The sequence below is a fragment of the Rhincodon typus genome, chromosome 13 (genome assembly GCF_021869965.1).
Source record: "Rhincodon typus isolate 14 chromosome 13, sRhiTyp1.1, whole genome shotgun sequence".
In the NCBI taxonomy this organism is placed as follows: domain Eukaryota; kingdom Metazoa; phylum Chordata; class Chondrichthyes; order Orectolobiformes; family Rhincodontidae; genus Rhincodon; species Rhincodon typus.
This window is the reverse complement of record NC_063344.1, coordinates 31,677,831-31,702,377: the sequence shown is the minus strand read 5'-3', so window position 1 is coordinate 31,702,377 and position 24,547 is coordinate 31,677,831. Positions and strand designations below refer to the sequence as shown.

Genomic DNA, 24,547 nt, shown 5'->3' with positions numbered 1-24,547 from the left:
CAAAAAACTTTGAATCCTATGTTTGAAAGTATCCCACTTTTGGACTATTGGTAAATGGTACCCCAAAGGTACATGGAGTAGCAAGTCTGCCCTGGGCCACAGGTGGGCATGCTGCAAATTTCCCAAGCCATCTGATAACTTCAGAACACAAGTCCATGTCTCAGCCTTGTGCCTAAGGATTGTGCATATATTAGCATTGCAGGATTTTCATACAACTGGTCCCTGTAAAGTGTTAGAATTTCTCTTGCTCCATTCCCTTCCTCCTTCTATCCCCTGTATTTAAATTGTCTGTTTACTCTTTTGATTCGTACCCATTTCTTAACCATAATAGATGGCTAATGAATTGTTGTGTCCCTGCATGTATTACCCTCGAGTTGGGTGGTATTACCACACTTAGACTACATAAAATATGAAAGCATAATATTACTCAATAGTGACATATTCAAGATGCAAGCAATTTATTGATCAAAGCAGATATTCGTGATGAAATTTATAAGTTAAACTTTTCTATCCAACACCACAAAAAAAAACCTAAATTTGAACTAAACTAAAATACAAAACATTAGTATTATCCACAAATATCTTAAATGATTATCGCACATTAAACTTTTTTTGTTTTTCTAAAACAGTATTTGAAGTTTGCTGCTTTTGAGGAAACTATGAATGTGTTTGTTAAGGAATGCAAAAACAAGGGAAAGGCAATCCCAAAACCACCAATGAATGCTGGCCAGGACATTAAGACTTCACACATTCAGGTAAATCTTGTGTGTTCTTTGGATCACAACCTGAGACTCTTTAAGTAATCTGTACTACCATAATTGTTACTTCTGATAGTGACACTGTGGTATTGTTATGATTTGGTCTTTCTGGTGCAAAGAATCACTTGTGACAGGCTGCTTGTTTGATCAGATACAGTTTCAGTGAGATTACACCAAAATTCAATTTTTCAAGTATAATAGTCTGCTGAATAACTTCCTGAATGAATTTCTAGCTCCACAAATAAAGTGCCATACTTTCTCTGTGATCGAAGGAGTATTTCCCCCTGGAATATCTGTTATCTGGATTTTTCCTGATTCAACTTGACAAATTTCAGCCAGCCACCATCAGAACTTTTAAACTATATTTTCTAATTAATCCATTTATTCATTCATGGGATGAGGATGTCTCTGGCTAGGCACCATTTACTGTCCATCCCTAATTGCCCAGAGGGCAGTTAAGAGTCAACCACATTGCTGTGGGTCTGGAGTCACATGTCGGTCAGACTAGGTAAGGATAGCAGTTTCCTTCCCTAAAGGACATTAGTGAACCAGATGGGTTTTTCCTGACAATCGATTTGTGGTCGTCGTTAGATTGTTAATTCTAGATATTCATTGAATTCAAATTCCACCATCTGCTATGACGGGATTCGAACCCGGGTCTCCAGAACATTACCTGGGTCTCTGGATTAACAGTCCAGCGATAATACCATTAGGCCATCGCCTCCCCCATTGGGTTAGTCCTGAGTCTGTGCTCAGCTAGCTGATTTCAAGCATAATATCCATAGGGATTTTATAATTGGCTGACCACCGTAAAGGTTGTCATAAGCATGTTGCAAAGCACCTCATTGCCAGAGCTTTTAAACAGAAAGCAAAATGTAGCCGAGTTCTGAGGAAGGGTCACTGGACCTGAAACGTTAACTCTGATTTTTTCTTCACAGATGCTACCAGACCTGCTGAGCTTTTCCAGCAACTTTTGTTTTTGTTCCTGATTTACAGCATTTGCAGTTCTTTCAGAAGCACCACCCCAAGGTGGTTGTAGTGAGGTAAAGACAGTTACCTTCTTCCGCAATGTCTGTTTGCAAAGAGATGCAGTGATTTTACTGAAACTTTATGAAAACACTCTCATCTACATACTGTTCCCAGGGACATGCTAAGCCAAACATCTGCTGGAGTAAGGAAGTTAACTTAATGAAAGACATACTTCCTAAACTTGTTGGCCTTCCAGTGTAAGGAACCGATTATGACCAAATCGTGCAAACCTTCACATTCCAAGGTCCAGCAATAAGTGCTGAGGGATGCACTGAAGCTATCAAAAAGGATAAGTGAGGAATAATCTCCGATTATGGATCTCCTGCCAGTGTAGCTCTAATCAATGTGATATCCCTCAGGTTGTATGCATCAGAAAATCTTTAAATAAATTTTAGATCTAGATGCAATCTACAATGTATGTGGACCGAGGCACTCTCAAGTATCGGTCCCACTTGCCTGCGTTTGGTAAATATCCTTCTAAGCCTTTCCTATTCATGTACCCGTCCAAATGTCTTTTAAATGTTGTAACTGTATCTGCATGTACCACTTCCTCTGGCAGTTCATTCCAGAAATGAATCACCCTCTGTGTGAAAGAGGTGTCCCTCAGGTCCATTTTAAATCTTTCTCTTTTCACCTTAAAAATATGCCCTCTGGTTTTGAACTCCTATATGCTGGGCCAATACCTTAGTGATTCACCTTATCTATACCTCTCATGATTTTATAAACCTCTATAAGGCCACCTTTCAACCTCTTACACACGGGTGAAAACAAAGTCACAGCATATCCGGCCTCTCTTTATAACTCAAACCCTCCAGGCCCGGCAACATCCTGGTAAATCATTTCTGAACCCTCTACAATTTAATAATATCCTTCTGATAGCAGGGTGACCAGAACTGCACACGTACTCCAAAAGTGGCCTCACCAACATCCTGTACAACCTCAACACGGCATCCCAACTCCAATACTCAATGGTCTGAGCAATGAAGACAAGCGTGCTAACTTCCTTCTGAACCACCCTGTCTGCCTGCGATGCAACTTTCAAGAACTATGTACCTGAACCCCAGGTCTCTTTGTTCAACAACACTACGAAAACAAAACGGTGATGGCAGAGTAGGAAGTGTTTGAGCTCTGCACCAGAATGTTGCTGCTGTCACTCCAGCTCACCTGCCCGATCACATTCTTCTTTTTTTTTTTGTTTTGTCTCTTCATTTCTCTTTTGTATCAAAGACCACCTTTTCTTCTTTTCTGCGGCTGCGACGGAGGAAGGCAGTTGTGAGGGCCTGCTGCAGTGGTGGCAGCATGGCGGGTCCGGTCCGGAAATCAGAGCATCCTGTAGCCACTCCATAAACCCAGATTCCCTTGGAGGGAACAAAGGATGAACTTTGTCCTAACGTTTTCTCAATTGTTTTTTTTTGTAATTTCTGTAATTAAAATGGTGCTGAATTGTGACGACTAATACACATCTGACTGCATTTTCATAAATATTGTGGCAATAAATTGTTATTCTACTCTATTCTACCCAGGGCCTTGCCATTAACTGTATAAATCCTGCCCTTGTTTGATTTTTACAAATTGGGAAATCATGCTTGAAAAATCTACTGGAATTTTTCAAGGGTGTAATGAATAGTTGATCAGGTGGATCCAATGGTTATGATTTATTTGTACTTTCAAAAGGCTTTTGACAAAATCGCACATAAAAGATTGATGTGTAAAATTAAAGTGAATGGATAGGGGGTACTGTATTGAGATGGAAAGAAAAGTGGTTAGCAAACAGGAAACAAAGAGTAGGAATAAATGGTTCTTTTTCTGAACAGCAGGCCATGACCAGTCAGGTACCACAGGGTTCGGTACTAGGATCGCAGGTATTCGCAATGATTTAGTTGAGGGAACTAAATGTAATGTCTAAAAGTTTGCAGATGACCCAACTGGGTAGAAGACTAAGATCTGAGGAGAATGCAGAGATGTTGCAGTTTGATTTGGACAGGCTGAGTGAGAGGGCAAATGCATGGCACATGCAGTATAATGTGCATAAATATGAGGCTACCTGTTTTGATGTCAAAAAATGCAGGCAGATTACTATTGGCTGTAAATTAAGAGAGGGAAATGTTCCATGAGACCTGAGCATCTTCACGCACCATTCACTGAAAGTAAGCAAGCAGTAAAGAAGGCAAACTGTATGTTGGCATTCATAGCGAAAGGATTTGAGTACAGGAGCAAGAATGTCTTGCTGCACTTATACTGGGCATTGGTGAGGCAACACCTGGAATATTATGTGCAGTTTTGATCTCCTTATCTGAGGAAGGATGCTCTTGCTATAGAGAGGGTGCAGCAAAGGTTGACTAAATTGATTCCTGTGATGGCAGGACTTGCATAAGAAAAGATTGAGTCAGTTAAGATTGTTTTCACTGGAGTTTAGAAGAATGAGGGGTTGGGGGGGCGGTGGAATCTCATTGAATCCTGTGAAATTCTAATGGGACTAGACAGGTTAAATGCAGGAAGGATGTTCCCAATGGTAGGGGAGTCCAGAACCAGGTGTCATAGTTTAGGATAAGGGGCAAACCTTTTAGAAATGTGATGAGGAGAAATTTCTTCACCTGGACAATGGTGAGCCTGTGGACTTCGCTGTCACAGAAGGTGGTTAAGGCCAAAGCATTGTGTTTTCAAGAAAGACGTAGCTATAGATCTTGTGGCTAAAGGGATCACGGGATATAGGGAGAGGTTGGAATTAGGGTATTGAGCTCAATGATCAGCAATGATCTTATTGAATGGCAAAGCGGGCTTGAGAGGTTTCATGGCCTACTCCTATCTTCTATGGTTCTTTGTTATTTTAAAATGTATGAATGCAGTATGTTATTGGAGAAAGTAATCTTTGCAGGCAATTTTCACAGTACCTCTCTTTTTAAGATGGGATCAAAGGACTGTAGATTTTAGGAATATAGTAACTTGATCTTGAAAACGTTAGTTTCAGTAATACACCACAATATTTTTATAGAATGTGGATAGAAATATCTTTTTGTTTATTTTCAACAGGAAGGTTTGCTTAAAGCGTTTGAGGATGGAAACAGAAAGGTATTTTTAAACTTGTGGGAACAGCACATTTTACCTCAAACTGGAGTTGATGAGCAGCTGCCTCAGAAATTGGAATTTCACCTTCAAATTCATTTTGCCATCTTTCCTCTAAAGAATTCTAGAAAACCTGTAAGTTACAAAGAAATGTGAATCTTCGTTAAATATGTGCTAATAAATTGAGTGAAATTTATACCAAAAATCCCCTTCATCTTTGATTAATGTATTTAGCATTACTTCAATTTTTGACATGCTTTTAAAGAAAATAGCATTTATATATTATTAATATTTTAACAGCAGAAACCAATATCTTATCACATTTTAAAGACATTTAGACAATTGATTTATGAAGGTTTATTTTCAAATGCTATCAAAGGTATCAGGATCTTGTTGCAAGGTCTCTATCTCTCTATCTCTCTACCTCTCTACCTATCTATCTATCTCTCTTTCCATTAGAGCACTGTATTGGCACCTATTCTAAAGAAATGTCTTGTGCATTTGAGAATGGTACAGTAATACACAAAATACATGGGACGGGGGCAAGAGCAAAGTCTGGGTGTTGAAGTTAGGTGGTTCGGGAATAGGAGGCAATGGCCCAGGAAGTAGCTATGTTTCAGTGTTATGCCGTGCTAGGAATGAGTGTGGAGAGTGCCTTTTTGTTCTTGGTGTAGGGATTTTGGGAGAGAGAGGGAGACTTTAAGTGGGGACGTGAGTGAGGCAGATTTCAAGGGAGCAGAGGGATGACAATGCAGCAAAGAGAGTGCAGTTTCAAATCTGTAACTAAAGGAGCATTTAGCTAACTCAGAGCTAGAAAAACTTGAAATCACAAACGTAATGCATTACTTGCAAATGAATATGGTATCTTTAGCTTAAGATTCCTTATGTTAGAAGCTACTGTAAAGGGAAGTCATGAGCAAGTGCCAGTTTTTAAATTGAGTTCTGAGGTGCAGTTAGAAGGGTAATAACTGTTTGAAATATTCCAGTTTTGTGAAAATGCAATAGAAACTTTCAACTGTGATCTCACTAGTCGATGAAAGACATATTTCGCAGGATAGAAGTATGTTTCGGTTATATTGAAAAAACAACTTAAGCTGACTTATACCTGTTATATTGTAGCAATTTAAACACTGTGGTATCTAGGAAATGAACACTTCTTTGTGTTGTGGTTTTAAGTTTAGTAGGATTGATACTTATTGACGATATTGATGAATTCTTCTGATTCTGCCTCTTTGAGACCCAATTACTCCAAGTGTCAACACAAATAAAAAGGTAATGTTACTCTGTGACTGCATCACCTAATATAGGAGTTATTGAAAATGAGAAAGCAGTCCCTGCGATCCTAAAAGGGGTGGTTGGGGGTGTGTGTGTGTGCATATGTGTGTTTGTGTGCGTGCGTACGCGTGCGCGCACAATTAATCTGTGGTTCTATCCACAGTTCATCACTGAACTTAGGATCATAGATATAACTACAGTTACTGCTACATATTAGATATTTTTAAATACTTATTGTATTGACAGTAAAGAAAGTAAGTTGACAGATGAAGTTATTAATAAAATCCAACTTTCTCTCAGGACAGCAATTTTCTGAGTACAGTGTGCAGTGCACTGGTCTGGCTGCTGCCCCAGTGTTTTAAAAAATGTAACCAGCAGATGGTGGTGTCTTTCCACTCTTTTTTTAAAGTGCCATATTTATCACAAAAATGAGTTTATCACAGTTTCCTCACCATTGCTTGCAAGCAGGTAGCTTAACAATATGAAATGTTTACGTAACAATTTCCTGCTAGTTCGAGGCAAGGTAGACAAATCCGGAAGCCTTAAGTTCAATGCATGCAAGTTTGTGTTGCATTAACTTTATCTTAGGTAGTGTAACAATCAAAGAAAGTGATCACTTTCATGATTACTATTTCTTCTATAATCACACCTGAGCAAGAGAGGGGGAAAGAGAAATTAGGAAGTATCTTAAGACAGTGGTATCCAAAATGTAAGAAGGTGGAAGCATTTTCAACTACCCTCAGCCAGAGGTGCTGAGTGGATGATCCTTCCCAATATCACAGATACCATTTTTCGGCCAACTTGAATAACTCCAAGTGATATAAAGAAATTGCTGAGCACACTGGATATAATGAGGGCTTATGGATTTTGGTGTAGTGTTGAAGACCTGTGCTCGAGGATTATTGCACCTTTTACCAACAGCAACAACACTGACTGCTGCCCCATAAAGTTGAAAAGTGACTAGGTATGTCCTAGATTGAACATTACAATCCAATCTGGCCTATTACCACCTCATTTTCCTACTTCAAGTCATTGTGGAAGTGATAGATGGTGACATAAGTTGCTTGCCAGTGTTCAGTTGGTTCTACTTATGTTCCACTTGGTTTCAGATCTATTGCAACTTTGATCCAAGCATGGAAAAGAGAGCTTAATTCCTGACGTAACAGCCCTTGACATTGATGTAACATTTTTGAGTTTTGTTGCAATGAACCGTAGAAAAATTAAACTCAATGCGGATTAGGGACAAACTCTCCACTAATTAATGTCTAGCCCAAATAGAAATGGATATGATTGTCGAGACCAATGATTTCAGACCAGGATTTCACTGCATGAGATTTTTAACCTTGTGTTCAAGGCCCAAGTCTCCTAAGCTGCTTTATCAGTGATCTTCTCTCTATCTTAGGATCAGTAGTGAAGATGTTCACTAATGATGCACAGTGTACAGTTCCATTCAAATTTCTTTCATAACAAGGCAGTCTGTGCCCACATACAGGAAGATATGAACCAGGCCTGGAAATAACATTTGCGCCACACAAGTGAGATGCAATGACCGCCACGACAAAAGAGATTCCAACCATCTTCCCTTGATATTCAAAGCCATTACCATCATTGTATCTGCTATGAACAATGTTGTTGGTGACTGAAATCACCAAAAAATCAACTGAAGCAGATGCAAAAATACTGTGGCCGCAAGAATTGATCAAAGGCTGCGGGTGATTTATCCCCTGACTCCTCAAAGCTTCTTTACCATCTATAAGATACAATTTAGGAGTGAGCTGGAATACTCTCCCCTGCCTAAATGAATGCACCTCCAACAACACTCAATCTCTTCATCATCCAAGATAAGCAGCCAGCTTGATCAACACCCTATCAATTACCTTCATTACTGGTGCAGTAGTCTGCCTTGTACATCGTCAAGAAAAATTCAGTGTAGCTTCTCGCCCAAAGTTTCTTTGACATTACCTCTAAAACTCGTGCCGTCCATCACTTAGAACTATGATTTCCAACACATTCAATCATATTGACAGATTGATCGTAGAGTCTCTCACAATTGATCTCATTGCTCACCCATGTTCCCTCAATATGCGTGTCTGACAATTGATGTCACCACTTCCCTGCGTTCCCTTACTGCACACATGTTGATCATCATGCCATTGCATGATCTCCATATCTGGAAGCTACATGGCTAGAAGAAAGTAGGTACTCTTAACGGGCTTTGCCAACTTGTTGCATTGGATGTCAGCTTGGTCAAGTTGAACCATCATTGCAGGGTAATGTAAGTTTCGTGGGAGCAATGCAAACAAATGAATAATAAATATATTATGAACTAATGTGTGAAGCCAGTATATTACATTGCTAAAATGTAGGCAGCTGTTCAGCCCATCATGTCTATACGGACTCTCTGCAAGAGCAGCTCAGCTAGTCCCTCTCCTCTGCCCATATGCTGTAGAACTGCGGTTTTTTTCCATCAGCTATTTATGTAATGGGATTAGGGTGAGATCAGTTGTCAGACACGCATCCTGAAGAAATGCAGGCAGATAGTGATATGAAATGTCAGAGGCTCTACGATTGATCTGTCAATTAATATCAGAGCAACACAAGCCAACCAGAGGCCGTGGAAACAAATGGTGGTGACCTCCTATATCTCCACACTTGAGAGCAGCTGGCAGCATTCTGGTTTACCAGAAGCGTGGATCCAAAAGCGTACCAGCATAATGACCATTAGCAAGTGACGCTATGAATAGCAAGGTGAAGCAATAATGATGATTGATGAGCCTAGACCATCTAAAAAAAAGCCTAAAATATGGAATGTGAAAATGAAGTTCTGCTCAAAATTATAAAAGATAGAAGCATTTGACTTATGTGTTACCAAAGTATCTTGATAAGTGAAAAGGGAAATTTGGAATGCCACTACACAACAATGCATGATAAATTCAAGGTGAGCTATCCCTTGAGAAGGATGCTTTAGACAAAGAAAATTGACAAGCTGAAGGGCATTTCTAAAGTTAAACAATTTATTTTTTCCTAAATAAACAGCAAAAGGCAAGGTCTGCACTGAAACACCATTTCGCATTATGGCAAAAAACAAAAGCACATTCACAGATGGCAAAGTAATCAAAGAAGCAATGACTGTGACCTCTTACTCTTTATTCATTGACAAGAAGAAATAATATCAGCAATCCAGAGCATATCACTTGGTGCTAGCGCAGTAACAAGATGAATGGAATCTGTGTCTGAAGGTGACTTTTGGCAAATACAGCACAATATGAAGGACTGTGGATGCTTCTCACTGCAGTTTGATGAATGCATCGCCATGACACAGTCTAGCTAATTGTTTTTGTGCACATGGTTTTTAAGGACGTAACAACTAAGGAGAATTTTCTCACCCAGCATCAAATTCAAAAAGATATGTGCTTGAGAAAAATATTCCAGTCAAGAAGCAGGTTTCCACCACAGCACATGGGGAACCAGCCATGCTTGGTACTAATGTTGGCTTTGTGCATTTTGAAGAAATGATTCTGATTTCTCCTATTTTGTCACTCACCACTGTATAATCCACAGCAAGCATCAGTGACTAAAGTTATGGATTTTTCTCCTGTAATGAAGTCGTTGTTAAGATTGTGAACTTGAGTTGAGCAAAAACCCTTCGATACCACTTGTTTAAAATCTTATTTGATGAACTCAATGCTGCCTGTGGTGATAGGAGGTGGTTAATTTGAGGGAAGGACCTGCAAATCTGATGCTTTAAATTAAGGAATGAAGTTTGCAGTGAGCTGTCAGACAGTGCATCGTTGCTCAACTTTGGGTTCCTTACAGCCATAACATCGAAACTGTCAAGATGAACTGTGAACTGAAGGAAAGGGCAGAGACTTAGCGCAGATAATTAGCTTTGAATACACTTAGTTTGAAACTGGTATGTGGTCTTCCCAGTTAAATAATAAAATGCTGCAGTGGAGAAAACACTAGAAAAAAGAAAAATAGTTCCATTCATAAAAGTCTGTGCACAACTGAATAAGTTAGCAGAGGCATTCAACAGGCAGTTTCAGGAATTAGAGATATGATGGAGCAAATCACCATGTTTGTCTCAAATCTCTTCCTTCAAGTAGATATTACTGTGTTGGTGGCCAACTTCCACCAGGCTTTTGATTTACAAGGGAGTGGAATTGATTCGGAGATAATTACTATGCAAAGTTATATTGAGCTGAAGTCAGCTCAGTGGGCAGTGATTTTTGGGGACTCGTAAACAGAATTACCAAATCCAATCATCCTTTTAAAGTGAAAGCTCACTTTGAGAGTGTTCTCCCAAATGAGGATAAGCAAGCCCAATTATTGCAGCACTTTCAGATACCCATTTGATGAACTGTTTATGAAGAACAGTCTCCAATTACAACCCAGCCTTCAAGACACTGGTAAAGTACAGACACAGATGTCATATTGAGACTTGGTGACCAGAGGACAGAAGGCATGAATATATATACATTTGGTTTAAAATTTGTATAGCACTAAAATTAAACGATATTCTATATTTTCTTCAAGATCATGGGTTGCACTTAAATTTAATAAGTGATCTTCTGCATAAAAAGGTTGGAGACCATTGACTTAGAAGGACAAGGACAATAGGCATTTGGTATCATCACCACCTTCATTTCCCACTGCATGTCACGCATCATTCTAACATAGAAATGTATCATCTTGATTGTCGCTGTATCAAAATCATGTAACTCCTTTTACAGACCTGTGGGAAGATGAGTTATTCAGGATTTAGGGAATATCAGTGCTTCTTGCTGTCAATTCATAGCCTTGTGCTCTGCCTCAAAAAGGTTTTGATAGATACATCCTGTTGATTTGCTTTTTTTGCCTAGTACGTGCAGAAGACAGGAATAGATTGTTTGTTTAACCTTCCCACATAGTGTGAATGACAACTTTTCTTCCCTGTTCCCCTACCTCCACAGGAACTATTCAAACAATTTCTATCACTGAAGTCCACACACAAACTCATCCGATGTTGCATGTTTTTCATAAGAACAAAGGTGTAGCTGATATTTATATGGATCTATTTTTGCAATATGACTGTAACATAATTGCTAATTGAGCGATTGTCACTACTTGTCAATTTCTTGGCATATCTTGTCTTTTAAACACCACCTTTTGTAAATGAAAAGATGTTTAATTAAAGTATTAGAGTACAGCTTGTATTTCTGTTTGATTATGGGAGGAGAAATGGATCTGCTTAAATGACAGGAGAGGGATTGTTATATTGAAGATCAGTTTAACAACTTTAATATTTCATCAGAATAAGGAATGATTGAGAGCAAATGCTGTAAATTTTTATCCAATTGCATCATCATAATTTGCTCTTTTTGTTCCTGCTTTGTTAAAATTATAAGTGAAAGATGATCGCAATGCATTGGTTGATGAAAATAAGTTATTACTGCAGAATATCATGAAAGAAGAGAACATTTGAAACAATTTTTGTTGACATTATTATGCATTTGTAAATGCAGAAATTGTATGAATTGATTGTGATGTCCAGTGGTTTGGAGAATCTTATGGTTCAGTATTTCTTGCAACAGATTAGTTTTATGTTCAAAGAAAGGGTTTAGAGGGATATAGGCAAAATGCTGGTAAGTGTGACTACATTAATTTAGGATACCTGGTTGGCATGGATGAGTTGGACCAAAGGGTCTGTTTACTTGCTGTACAACTCTATAAATCATTTATGATAGGCAGTTTATCTAAGATCTGAAATTTCTGTCATTATGCATGCCATTATGAGGGATAGTATATTCCAGACTGCCAAATTTCTTTCTAATTTTGGCTGAATATAGTACATTGAACTGTACAGCCCATGATGTTGTGCCAAACATGACGCCAAATTAAACTAACTGCTTACCCTTGATCCATATCTCTCCATTCCTTGCATATTGATGTGCTTATCTAAAAGTGTCTTAAACGCCCCTGTCATCTATGATATCTGTCTCCACTACCACCCCTGGCAATGTGTTCCACACTCCTACCACTCTCTGTGTAAAAAAGCTTACCCTCATATCTCCTTTGAACTTTCCCCCTCTCACCTAAATGTATGTCCCCTTATTTTAGGTATTTCAAATCTGGGGAAGAGGTTCTGACTGTCAACCTTATCAATGCAACTCATAATTTTATGGACTTCTATCAAGTCTCCACTCAGCTTTCGTCGCTCCAGAGAATACAACCCAAGTTTTTCTAGCCTCTCCTTATAGTTCATACCATCTAATCCAGGTAGCATCCTTGTAAACCTCTTCTGCACCCTCTCCAAAGCCTCCACATCCTTCCTGTAATGTGGTGACCAGAACTGAACACAATACTCTAAATATGGCCTAACAGAACTCTTATAAAGCTGCAACATGACATCCTGACTCTTATACTCAATTCCCTGACCACTAAGGGCAAGCATGACATTTGCCGTCTTTAGCACCCTATCCACTTGTGTGGCCACTTTCAGGGAGCTATGGATTTGAATCCCAAGATCTTTCTGTACATCAGTGCGATTCGGGGTCCTGCAATCAACTGTATATTTTTCCTTAACATTTGATCTCCCAAGGTGCAGCACCTCACGCTTAGCCAGATTAAACTCCATCTGCTATTTCTCTGCCCATACCTGCAACTGATCTATATCTCACTGTATCCTATGATAACCTTCTACGCTACTCACAGCTCTACCGATCTTTGTATCGTCTGCAAACTTATTAACCCACCAATCTGTATTTTCATCCAAGTCGTTTGTATATGTCACAAACAGCAGACGTCCCAGCATTGATCGCTGTGGAACGCCACTAGTCAAGGACTTCCAGCCTAAAAAGCAACCTTTCACAATACCCTCTGGCTTCTATGGGCAAGCCAATTCTGAATCCACGCAGCCAAGTCGCTGTGGATCCTATGCATCTTAATCTTCTGGATGAGCCTACCATGAGGGACCTTATTGAAAGCCTTACTGAAATCCAAGTAGACCACATCCACTGCTGTACCCTCATCGATCTCCTTTGTCACCTCCTTGAAAAATTCAATTAGGTTAGTAAGACATGACCTCCCCTGCACAAAGCCATGCTGACTGCCCCTAATTAGGCCATGTTTTTCCAAATGCGTATAAATCCTATCCCTGAGAATTCTCTACAGTAGCTTCCCAACTACTGATGTGAGACTCACTACTCTGTAGTTTCCTGGATTATCCCTTTTTCCTTTCTTGAATAGAGGAACAACATTAGCTACTTGCCAGTTCTCCGGGACCTCTCCAGTAGCTAATGAGGATACCGAGACCTTGGTCAAGGCCCAAGCAAACTCCTTTCTTGCCTCTCTCAAAACCTGGGATAGATACCAGCCCTGGGGACTTATCCACCTTAATGCTCTTCAAGAGACTTAATTCCACTTCTTTCCTGATCTCAAAATGCCGTAGCATATTAGCATGCTTCACACACATCTCACTGTTCTCCATATCCTTCCCCTGGGTGAATACTGATGCAAAGTATTCACTCATTTAGGATCTTACACATATCCTCTGCCTCCAAGCACAAGTTCCCTCCTTTATCCTTGAGTGGTCCTACTTTTTCCCTAGTTATCTTCTTGTTTTTAATGCATGCATAGAATGCCTTTAACCCTTCTTGCCAAGGTCATTTCGTGACTCCTTCTTGCTCTCCTAATTCCCTGCTTGAGTTCTTTCCTGCTTGCTTTATACTCTTCATAGACCCTGTCCGATTTTAGCTTCCTAAACCTTACATATGCTTCTTTTATCCTTCTGACTAAATTGATAACCTCCCTCATTATCCTTGTTCTGTACCTTGCCAACTTTGTCCTTCCTCCTTACTGGAACATGCTGGTCCTGAACACTCCTCAGCAGGTCTTTACACAATTCTTACATGTCAAATGTAGTCTTGCCTGATAACAGCTCCTCCCAATTAACACTCCCTATCTCCTGCCTAATACTGATATAATTTACTCTGCCCCAATTTAGTACCTTGCTACAAGGTCCTGACAGCCTTATTAGTAGCTATCTTAAAACTTAAGGAACTGTTTCTAAAATGCTCTCCCACTGAAAAATCAGTCACCTGGCCAGGCTCATTAGCCAGCCAATGTCCAGTATAGCCCCTCCTCTGGTTGGACTAACCACATACAGTTTGAAGAAACCCTCTTGGATGCACTTAACAAATTCTGCCCCATCTAAGCCTCTTGCTGTAAGGGACTCCCAGTCAATATTGGGGAAGTTAAAGTCACCCACTGTGACAATTCTGTTTTTATTGCATCTTTCCATAATCTGCCTATGTATTTGTTCCTCAATGCCTCAGTGGCTGTTGGGGGGGTGGGGGCCTGTAGTATAATCCCATCAGAGTAATTGCACCCATCTTGTTTTTGAGTTCTACCCATATTGTATGAATGGATGAGCCCTCCTCTCAATGTCCTTCTTGAGTGCAGATGCAACATTCTCCCTGTTCTATTTTGTGCAATTATTTCCTATCTTTTCTGAGAGGCAGAAAATGCCATCTTGAGGGACATTTGCATATTTATACTGAAATTTACTTGTCCGATTGGTGTATTTAAAATAAAAATGTATTGAGATACAAGGCATCGAAACGTAATATGTGATCGCCAAAAACGAATTACTAGGTCCTCTTAGAAGATATTTTCCTCAGTTTTTATGTGACAGAACTTTTTCGAATGATGGCCTTTATAGCCTTCATATACCTTTTGAGTGAGAAGAGAAAGGAAAAATCAGGGGGAAATTAGTAGTTGGTTTCTTGGGAGATTTTGGATAATGTCTTGGAAGAAAAATAAGCCTTAAAAATAAGGAATTTAGAAAATAGAAGATTGTAGAAGCAAAATTTGAAATCTGCTGAACAGATGTTCATCTCTCAAATACTGCTTTCTATTTAACAGGACAAAGATGAAGTGGATGAAAGAACATCACATTTCAAAAGCTATCTAGAAACTAGAGGTGCTGCATTGAGTCAGACAACGGAGTTTTTGCCCTTTTACGCACTTCCATTTGTCCCCAATCCCACTGTGCATCCCTCTTTTAAGGAGCTTTTTCAGGTATGAGTTGCTGCAGTTATCAGATAATGGTGTTTTACTAACATATAACCTATCTAGATATGTAACCATTTCTCTGCCTTTTGATGACTGCTTTCTTCCATGAAAAGAGATATGACAAATTGCACTTCCTAAGGCCTTGTTTCACCATGACCTGTGAAAGGTGGGCATTCACGTACTGATGAAAACATAGCTGGCATGGTGATAGAAAGAAAGCATTATATTCCTTCGTACGCTGCTCAGTGTTGTTGTATACCAATGTACCACATTTATACTGATCGGGTGAAATAAACTAGGCATGTACCAGTGCATAATACTAATTGGGAGACCTTTAAATTGCAGTCTAATTGAAAGGCACATTAATTTGCAATGTCATAATTACTTGTGGAGATTAAGAGCACAATCTTTATACAGATTATCACTTGTTTATATTTCCATTAGCAATTTTGTCTTTTTAATTCTTATTTCTGTTTTCATTATTGCGTGAATTAGTATTTAATAAGGAAATATTTACATTTAGATAGCAACTTGCGTAATATCTGAACTTCCCAAAGAGCTTTACAACTAATGCAACACTTTTGAAATATAGACAAAGGTGACAACCAATATTTGGGAAGTAAAATTCCAAAATCAGTAATTAGACCTACAATAAGTTAATTTGTTTCTGCTGGTGTTTGCTGAAATATAAATGCTGTCCAGGCACAGTGATACTTTCCTTTTGTCTCTATGGGATCTTTTATGCCCATTGGAGAGGGAATACTGTTTAATACATGATCCAAGCTCACATTTGACTTTGTGTTCTTGGCTCCTTCCAAGCAACTATACAAGAGTACACCTGCTACCTAGTTTTGTTGTCATTTCGGGGAGACAGTTTTGTTTTTTTTGTTTTTATTCATTTACAAGATGTGGGTGTCACTGACCAGGCCATATTTATTGCCCATCCATAATTGCCTAGAGGACAGTTGAGAGTCAACCACACTGCAGTGGGTTGGAGCCACATGTAGGCCGGACTGAGTAAGGATGGCAGATTTCTTTCCTTAAAGGACCTTACTGAACCAGAAGGGTTTTCTGACAATCAGCAACTGTTTCATGGTGTTCATTAAACCCTTAATTCCAGACTTCTTTTTTCATGATTACCATTTTTTTGGACTGAAGGGAGTTTCAAGGTTGCGTTGTCAAAGGTGATACATTGTAATCTCTTGTGAAGTTTTAATGACATTTGATAACCCGTGGTGTCACTAATGTCTGGGGAATTTTTGAGAAATCTCGAAGGATCTGTCCTAATCGCATTTGCTATTTGATGTGTTCTTTGGGGAGTTCACCCATCGTTTATCTGTTCCCATGTTTGCCTCATGCTAAATTTGCAATGTTAAAATACGAATCTTATAAATATTGGCATCGTCTAATCCTTTCTCAGTCAATAATATTTGCATTTTTGTTTGATTAAGTTTTATTTGTAATAAATGTGTTATTCTTTATTATTAAAGCAGCCTGGCTGATTTTTTTTTTTCTAATCGTAAACCCAGTATAGATTAAGATGTATATAGTTTTGGTCTTTTATCACCCTGGTTAAATTTAAAATCTGTTCTGAACAGTGGAAGTGGAACGAGAAATGCATCGGTTGGAGCAATGATCTATTTATTAAATCTTTGTTGCCCAAGCAAGATATTGCAGCTACCTGAATCTGCTTGGATGATCGAAATACATCATAAGATAATGAGTGCACAATGTTTCCCATATTAATTAGCAGAAGAAAATGCTTACTATTGTTCTTTTCATCACTACTGAGATCAAAGGTAGATCATCATTTCACTGTAGCCATCAGGGCCCCAAGTTAATTATGTCATTTACAGCTTAGAAAATTGTTTCTTTCCTGTCATGTAAAGATGATGTAAAGATCAAGCACAGAACTAGTGATTGAGGCAAAGGATTACCAAATGGACAATGGAATGTCTTGTCTTGCTGTAATCTCAGCAGAGAACGAAGAGAGTTTACTGAGTAAAGGCATATTCCATTTATTCCACATATATTCCTATGTATCCCACACTCTCACCAAGGAGCGAAACACAAAGGGTTTATCAGACTGATTCTGGGGATGGAAGGACTGATGAATGGAGAGAGACTGGATTGATTAGGACCATACTCACTGGGAATTTAGAAGAACAAGAAAGGTGGAGATCTCATTAAAACCTACAAAATTCGAACAGGAATAGGGTGAATGTAGGAAGGATGTTCCTGATGACCGGGTTGTTGGGGGGTGTGGAGGGGGTGGGTAGTTCAGAACTGGGGGTCAAAGTCTAAAGAGTACTGACTGAGATGAGGAGAGAAATCCCTACCCAGGAAGTAGGGAGCCCGTGGAATTCTCTGCCACTGAAATGGCCGAGGACAAAACATTGAATGTTTTTGAGAAGGAGTTAGTTATAGTTCTTGGTTCTAAATCGATCAAAGGGTATGGGGGAGAAGTCAGGGAGCCGGGCACTGAGTTGGATTTTCAGCCATGATCACATTGAATGGCAAAGCAGGTTGGAAGGGCTGAATGGCCGACTCCCACACCTATTGAGGAAGAGATTTCAAAAAATTGATGAGAAAAAAAGTCTTCTTATCTCTGTCTTAAATATGTGGACCTCTACTTTTTGAACAGTGAGCCCTAGTTTTATATTTTACTAAGCCTACTCAACGCACGGTTTCCTAGGAATCTGTCAAAGTAGGTTATATTCCCTGTGTGTGGAGGATGGAAGAAAATCCCAAAAGTTACATAATCTATTTTGCTACACAAAAATTTAGTATTATGAGTCTTAAACTTTGATTTTAGAACTGTATTCTTCCTGTCTGACTTTCTGCTGAGTGAAAATACCTGAATATGCATTAGTAATTAAGATTAGCAGGTAAAAATGGAAGACAACAATGGATATATTATTGTTGAAAGCAGATTTGTGATAAGATCTCAGGTTTCTGAGCTGCTGGTTTCCACCAGCTATGAAAAGAGCCTATTCACCAAATGTTGGAAAGTAAAAAGTGAATATTACATCTGTAACAGTCTCTGGCCATTTCATTCATTCAGTGCAAGAATATCTTGCAAAAATTGCTATTTTGTTGCCAAGTCTCTTTTTAAAATTCTACACTGAAAGTTTTTTTTAAATAATAGCTGTTTTTGTATTGCCTTTTTGTTCTTCTAATCATTGATGATCTGAATTTGCTGTTTAGGATTCATGGTCTCTGGAATTGAAAATGAGACTTCAAAAATTTCTGTCTGCAACTTTGAAAGTGACCAATGTCCCAAAACTGCTGTCTTTATTTGTATCCTTTTTACTCTTCATAGAAAAATATAGCTCTTGCAACTGATATTTTAGCTCTGCGAAGGGAGGAGAGGGAGGTGGAAACTGAAAAGAAGGATAGTGGATGACTGTCCTTATTGTAGCAATGACTAAAGATGAGCAAGCAAGTAATAGGCAAACATGAAAGTAGGATTCAGAGTTAATGTTTCGAGCCTGGTGACTCTTCCTCAGAAGACGAGGAAGGTTCACAGGATCCGAAACATTAAATCTTGCTTGCTCTTCACAGATGCTGCCAGACCTGCTGAGCTTTTCCAGCAATGTCTGTTTTTGTTTCTGATTTACAGCATCAGCAGTTCTTTTGGTTATTTTTTGATTTCCCTTTATCACTATTTATTGATCAGTTTATACTTAGACAAATATATATATTCTGAGTAGAAATGATGTAGTTGTTTTGCATCGTAAATTTTCTTTCATGGACATAGCTACTGAAAATGTTACTTAGTAAAGGAATCAGGATGAGGATGCTTCTGGTGTGCAATGGTCTAGTTTGAAGTCAGCCCAAGTTACAATGACATGTGGCCCATAGGTGAGCCAGTTATGGAGTATGCAATTTTTGTCATCCCATAGGAAGACTAAACATGTTGGAAACTCTTCAGAGATAAGTGGCAAAGCTTATAGTGACTAATTTATTGAAAAGAAGTCTTTACACAATGTTGTTCAAGAATAGAAGGCTGAGAAGAAATGTGAGTCTTTAAAATAATATGACTGCTATGAATAAATGAAAGAAACAGGCTTTATTGCCTGGATGATGAGCAGAGTTTTAGGGTACATTTACAAAATTAATCAGCCTGAGCAAGACCAGAGATTAAACATTTTCTATTGCTTATCAAGATGATGCTGAATATCAGACAATGTAAATGATTTTGCATCATTTGATAGAGATAGAAAGGAATTGGATTAAAACCTTTAGTGTGGAATATGGTAGAGCAAGGCCAGTTAATTTTATATAGAGGTTAAGAACAGAGTAGAATGGCTGTCGATAGTAATGTAGGAAACGCAGCAGCCAATATGCACGCAACAAAGTCCCACAAACGACAATATGATGATGAAGAGATAATGGATATCAATCAGTTGTGCTGTCAAGTTTTACTGTAGCTGGATTTGGCAACAATAGGTAACTACTGATGTGTTGTAGTTTCAAAAAAATGGAGTCATTGATTTAAAAGCTGGCATGAATAGATTGAGACACCCTCTTACAAGATGCTGAGCTGATATTGGAGGTAAACTTGCAAAGTAAATGAGGTAGTACATGGACATAGAACATCAACCACACAACTTTTTAAATACTTTATTTCATATAATAAAGTAGCATGAGCAAAGTGCAGTCATTGTTTGCAAACCTTATAAAATTGTAACATTTTGATGCTGGGTGTAAAAGCAGTGGTCCTTAACTTTTCTTTCAAAGAAAGAAAACGGACAGAATTCGAAAGGTAATGACTCTTAATTTAACATATGGCTATTAATGTTGTCCTATTAATTGTACAGAGAGAAAGAGTGACTGATCTGAGCATTACCAAGAACTTCTATATCTATTTATAAACAAATATAAAAATGTATCTCAGTTTTCAAACAGTATTCGAAATATATTGTTAATATTTTCAGATGCTTGTTCATTAAAATGTTTGCATTGTTTCTGAACAGTAAAGGTAAATGTATTTGCAGTTGTAAATTATTCGTTGGCAATATCTGTAGCCAGGAAATTGTCATTAATTTATGTTCCTGTAGTCGTGAAATATTGTCAGCTGGAGTTCACTAATCTGATCCTTTTGGGCTCACTGTTCCTGCTTTCAGACTGTGAATGTTCTTGTACTAAAAGCTAAGATCAAGTTATTACATATTTTGTGTCCTGAAATCCAAATTAATAACTTAGACCATCTGAGTTCAAGTCCTACCATGACAATTTGAGAATTTAATTTCAGTTTAAAATAAATTCTGGCAATAGAAAACTTGGAAGTGACCATTAAGCTGTTGGACTGCTTTGAAAATTTAACCAATTCACTGATGCCCGTCAAGGAAGGTGACCTATTGATTTATGTTTGGCTCAACGCAATTATGAATTATGTAACACAACACAAAGCTATTATTGAATCAGAGATAGTAGGAACTGCAGATGCTGGAGAATCCGAGACAACAAGGTGCAGGGCTGGATGAACACAGCAGGCCAAGCAGCATCATAGGAGCAGAGAGGCTGACGTTTCGGGCCTAGACCCTTCATCAGAAAAGGGGGAGGGGAAGGGGGTTTTGAAATAAATAGGGAGAGAGTGGGAGGCGGATAGAAGAGGGATAGAGGAGAGGATAGGTGGAGAGGAAACAAACAGGTCGAAGAGGCGGGGATGGGGCCAGGAAAGGTGAGTGTAGGTAGGGAGTTGGGAAGGGGATAGGTCAGTCCAGGGAGGACGGACAGGTCAAGGGGGCGGGATGAGGTTGGTCGGTAGGAGATGGAGGTGCGGCTTGGGGTGGGAGGAGGGGATAGGTGGGAGGAAGAACAGGTTAGGGAGGCAGGGACGAGTTGGACTGGTTTTGGGATGCGGTGGGGGGAGGGGAGATTTTGAAACTTGTGAAATCCACATTGATACCATTGGGCTGCAGGGTTCCCAAGCGGAATATGAGTTGCTGTTCCTGCAACCTTCGGGTGGCATCGTTGTGGCACTGCAGGAGGCCCAGGATGGACATGTCGTCTGAGGAATGGGAGGGGGAGTTGAAATGGTTCGCGACTGGGAGGTGCAGTTGTTTGTTGCGAACCGAGCGTAGGTGTTCTGCAAAGCGGTCCCCGAGTCTCCGCTTGGTTTCCCCGATGTAGAGGAAGCCACACCGGGTACAGCGGATGCAGTATACCACATTGGCAGATGTGCAGGTGAACATCTGCTTGATGTGGAAAGTCTTCTTGGGGCCTGGTATGGGGGCAGGTGTAGCACTTCCTGCGGTTGCAGGGAAAAGTGCCGGGTGTGGTGGAGCTGGAGGGGAGTGTGGAGCGGACAAGGGAGTCACGGAGAGAGTTGTCCCTCCGGAAAGCAGATAAGGGTGGGGAGGGAAAGATGTCTTTGGTGGTGGGGTCGGATTGCAGATGGCGGAAGTGTCGGAGGATGATGCGTTGGATCCGGAGGTTGGTGGGGTGGTACGTGAGGACGAGGGGGATTCTTTTTTGGTTCTTATTGCGTGGACGGGGTGTGAGGGATGAGGTGCGGGAGATGTGGGAGACACGGTTGAGGGTGTTCTCGACCACCGAGGGGGGGAAGTTGCGGTCCTTGAAAAACGAGGACAACTGAGATGTACGGGAGTGGAATGCCTCATCCTGGGAGCAGATGCGGCGGAGGCGAAGGAACTGGGAATAGGGGATAGCATTTTTGCAGGAAGGTGGGTGGGAGGAGGAGTATTCTAGGTAGCTGTGGGAGTTGGTGGGCTTGAAATGGATATCGGTTTCTAGGTGGTTGCCCGAGATGGAGACAGAGAGGTCCAGGAAGGGGAGAGAGGTGTTAGAGATGGTCCAGGTAAACTTAAGGTTGGGGTGGAAGGTGTTAGTGAAGTGGATGAACTGTTCGAGCTCCTCGTGGGAGCACGAGGCGGCGCCGATACAGTCATCAATGTAATGGAGGAAGAGGTGGGATTTAGGGCCGGTGTAGGTACGGAAGAGGGATTGTTCCACGTAACCTACAAAGAGGCAGGCGTAGCTTGGGCCCATGCGGGTACCCATGGCTACCCCCTTTGTCTGTAGGAAGTGGGAGGAATTGAAAGAGAAGTTGTTGAGTGTGAGGACGAGTTCGGCTAAGCGGATGAGGGTATCAGTGGAGGGGGACTGGTCGGGCCTGCGGGACAGGAAGAAGCGGAGGGCCTTAAGGCCATCTGCATGGGGAATGCAGGTGTAGAGGGACTGGACGTCCATGGTAAAGATGAGGTGTTGGGGACCGGGGAATTGGAAGTTCTGGGGGAGGTGGAGGGCGTGGGTGGTGTCACGGACATAGGTAGGGAGTTCCTGGACCAAGGGGGAGAAAATGGAGTCTAGATAGTTGGAGATCAGTTCGGTGGGGCAGGAGCAGGCGGAGACAATGGGTCGACCAGGGCATTCAGGTTTGTGGATTTTGGGAAGGAGATAGAAGCGGGCAGTGCGAGGTTGGGGAACGATGAGGTTGGAGGCCGTGGATGGGAGGTCACCTGAGGTGATGAGGTTGTGGATGGTTTGGGAGATGATGGTTTGGTGCTCAGGGGTGGGGTCATGATCAAGGGGGCGGTAGGAGGAGGTGTCGGAGAGTTGGCGTCTGGCCTCGGCGATGTAGAGGTCAGTGCGCCATACTACAACTGCGCCTCCCTTGTCCGCGGGTTTTATGGTGAGGTTGGGATTGGAGCGGAGGGAGCGGAGGGCTGCACGTTCTGCGGGGGAGAGGTTGGAGTGGGTGAGAGGGGTGGAGAGGTTCATTCATAATTCTGATAGCAGGTAAGAAGTTGTTCTTGAATCTGTTGGGACATGTTTGCAAACTTCTGTGTCTTCTGCCTGACAGAAGAGAGTAGAAAAGAGTATAACTGGGGTGGAAGGGTCTTTGATTATGTTGGTTGCTTTCTCAAGACAGCAGGATGTGTAGATAGAGTCAGCGGAAAGAAGACTGGTTTTCATGATGGACTGGGCTGTGTTCACAACATCTGAAATTTCATGTGGTCTTTGGTAGATCAGTTGCCATTCCAAGCTGTAATGCACCTGGATAGGATGTTTTCTGTGGTACATCTATAAAAATTCATAAGCGTCATTGTGGACACTCTGAATTTCCTTCGTCTTTTGAGGAAGTAGAGGCGTTGGTGCGCTTTCTTGACTGTAGTGTCGACATGGATGGACCAGGACAGATTGTTGTTGACATTTACTCCTGGGAACCTGAAGCTGTTGACATCCTCCACCTCAGCACGATTGATACAGACAGGGGTGTGTCCTACACTTCGCTTCCTGAAGTCGATGATCAGCTGCTTCATTTTGCTGACATTGAGGGAGACATCATTATCTTTGCACCATGCCACTAAACTCTCTTTCTCTTTCCTGTAATCAGTCTCATTGTTATTTGAGACCTGACCCACTATGATCAGCAACTTTGAAAATAGAGTTAGAGCTGAATTTGGCCACACAGTCGTGAGTGCATAAGGAATATGGTAAGGGGCTGAGTACGCAGCCTTGCGAGGCACTGCTGTTGAGGATTATTGTGGAGTTGGCGTTGTCACTTATCTTTACTGATCACGGTCAGTGGGTCAGGAAGTTGAGGATCCAGTTGCAGATGGAGAGCAGAGTCCAAGGTTTGGAGATGAGTTTGGTTGGTATTAAGGTGTTGAAGGTAGTGCTAAAGTCAATAAATAGGAATCTGATGTAGGTGTCCTTGTTATCCAGATGTTCCAAGGATGTGTATGCAGCCAGGGAGATGACATGCACTGTGGACCTACTGTGATGATAGACGAATTGTGGTGTTTCAAGGCAGTCTGGGAGGCTGGAATTGATGTGTGTCTTTACTAACCTGTCGAATCGTTAAATAATGATGGATTCAGAGCCAGCGGACGGTATATTGCCTGATTTTTCTTTGACTCCAGGGAGATAGTGGTCTTTTTGAAATAGGTGGGAGCCTCACATCATAGGAAGGAGAGGTTAAAGATGTTTGCAAATACTCCTGCCAGCTGGTCCATGCAGGATCTGAATACACAGCTGGGGACTCTATCCAGGCCAGTCCCTTTCGATGAGTTCACTCTCAAGAAGGCCAATCTGATGTCTGTGGTGACTGTGGATACAGGTGCACCTGAGGCTGTTCGGGCAGGTGACATCATTTCACTGACCTTCTGCTCAAAATGAGCGTAGAATGCATTGAAGTCATGGGGGAGGGATGCATTATTGTCAGTGATTCTATTTGACTTTATTTTGTAGCCATTATATCATGGAAGCCTTGCCGTGTCAATGTGTGTTCATGTGGTTAGTCCAGGACTCAAGTTTAGTCTGGTATTGTCTGTTTGCATCCCTGATGGCTTTATGAAGACTGTACCTAGATTTCCTGTTTAGGTCAGGGCCACCTG

The 24,547-nt window shown here is 40.7% G+C and overlaps 1 protein-coding gene across 1 annotated transcript in view; it reads left to right on the top strand.

Annotated features, from left to right (window-relative positions):
• Window positions 1–587: 587 nt before the first annotated feature.
• Window positions 588–24,547, top strand: part of LOC109913055 (lisH domain-containing protein ARMC9) — a 93,415-nt gene continuing 69,455 nt past the window's right edge. Inside the window, 5 exon segments of the mRNA XM_048604585.1 lie at window positions 588–755; window positions 4,818–4,985; window positions 15,030–15,185; window positions 18,387–18,479; window positions 19,923–19,947. Coding sequence (XP_048460542.1) covers window positions 588–755; window positions 4,818–4,985; window positions 15,030–15,185; window positions 18,387–18,479; window positions 19,923–19,947 — 610 coding nt within the window.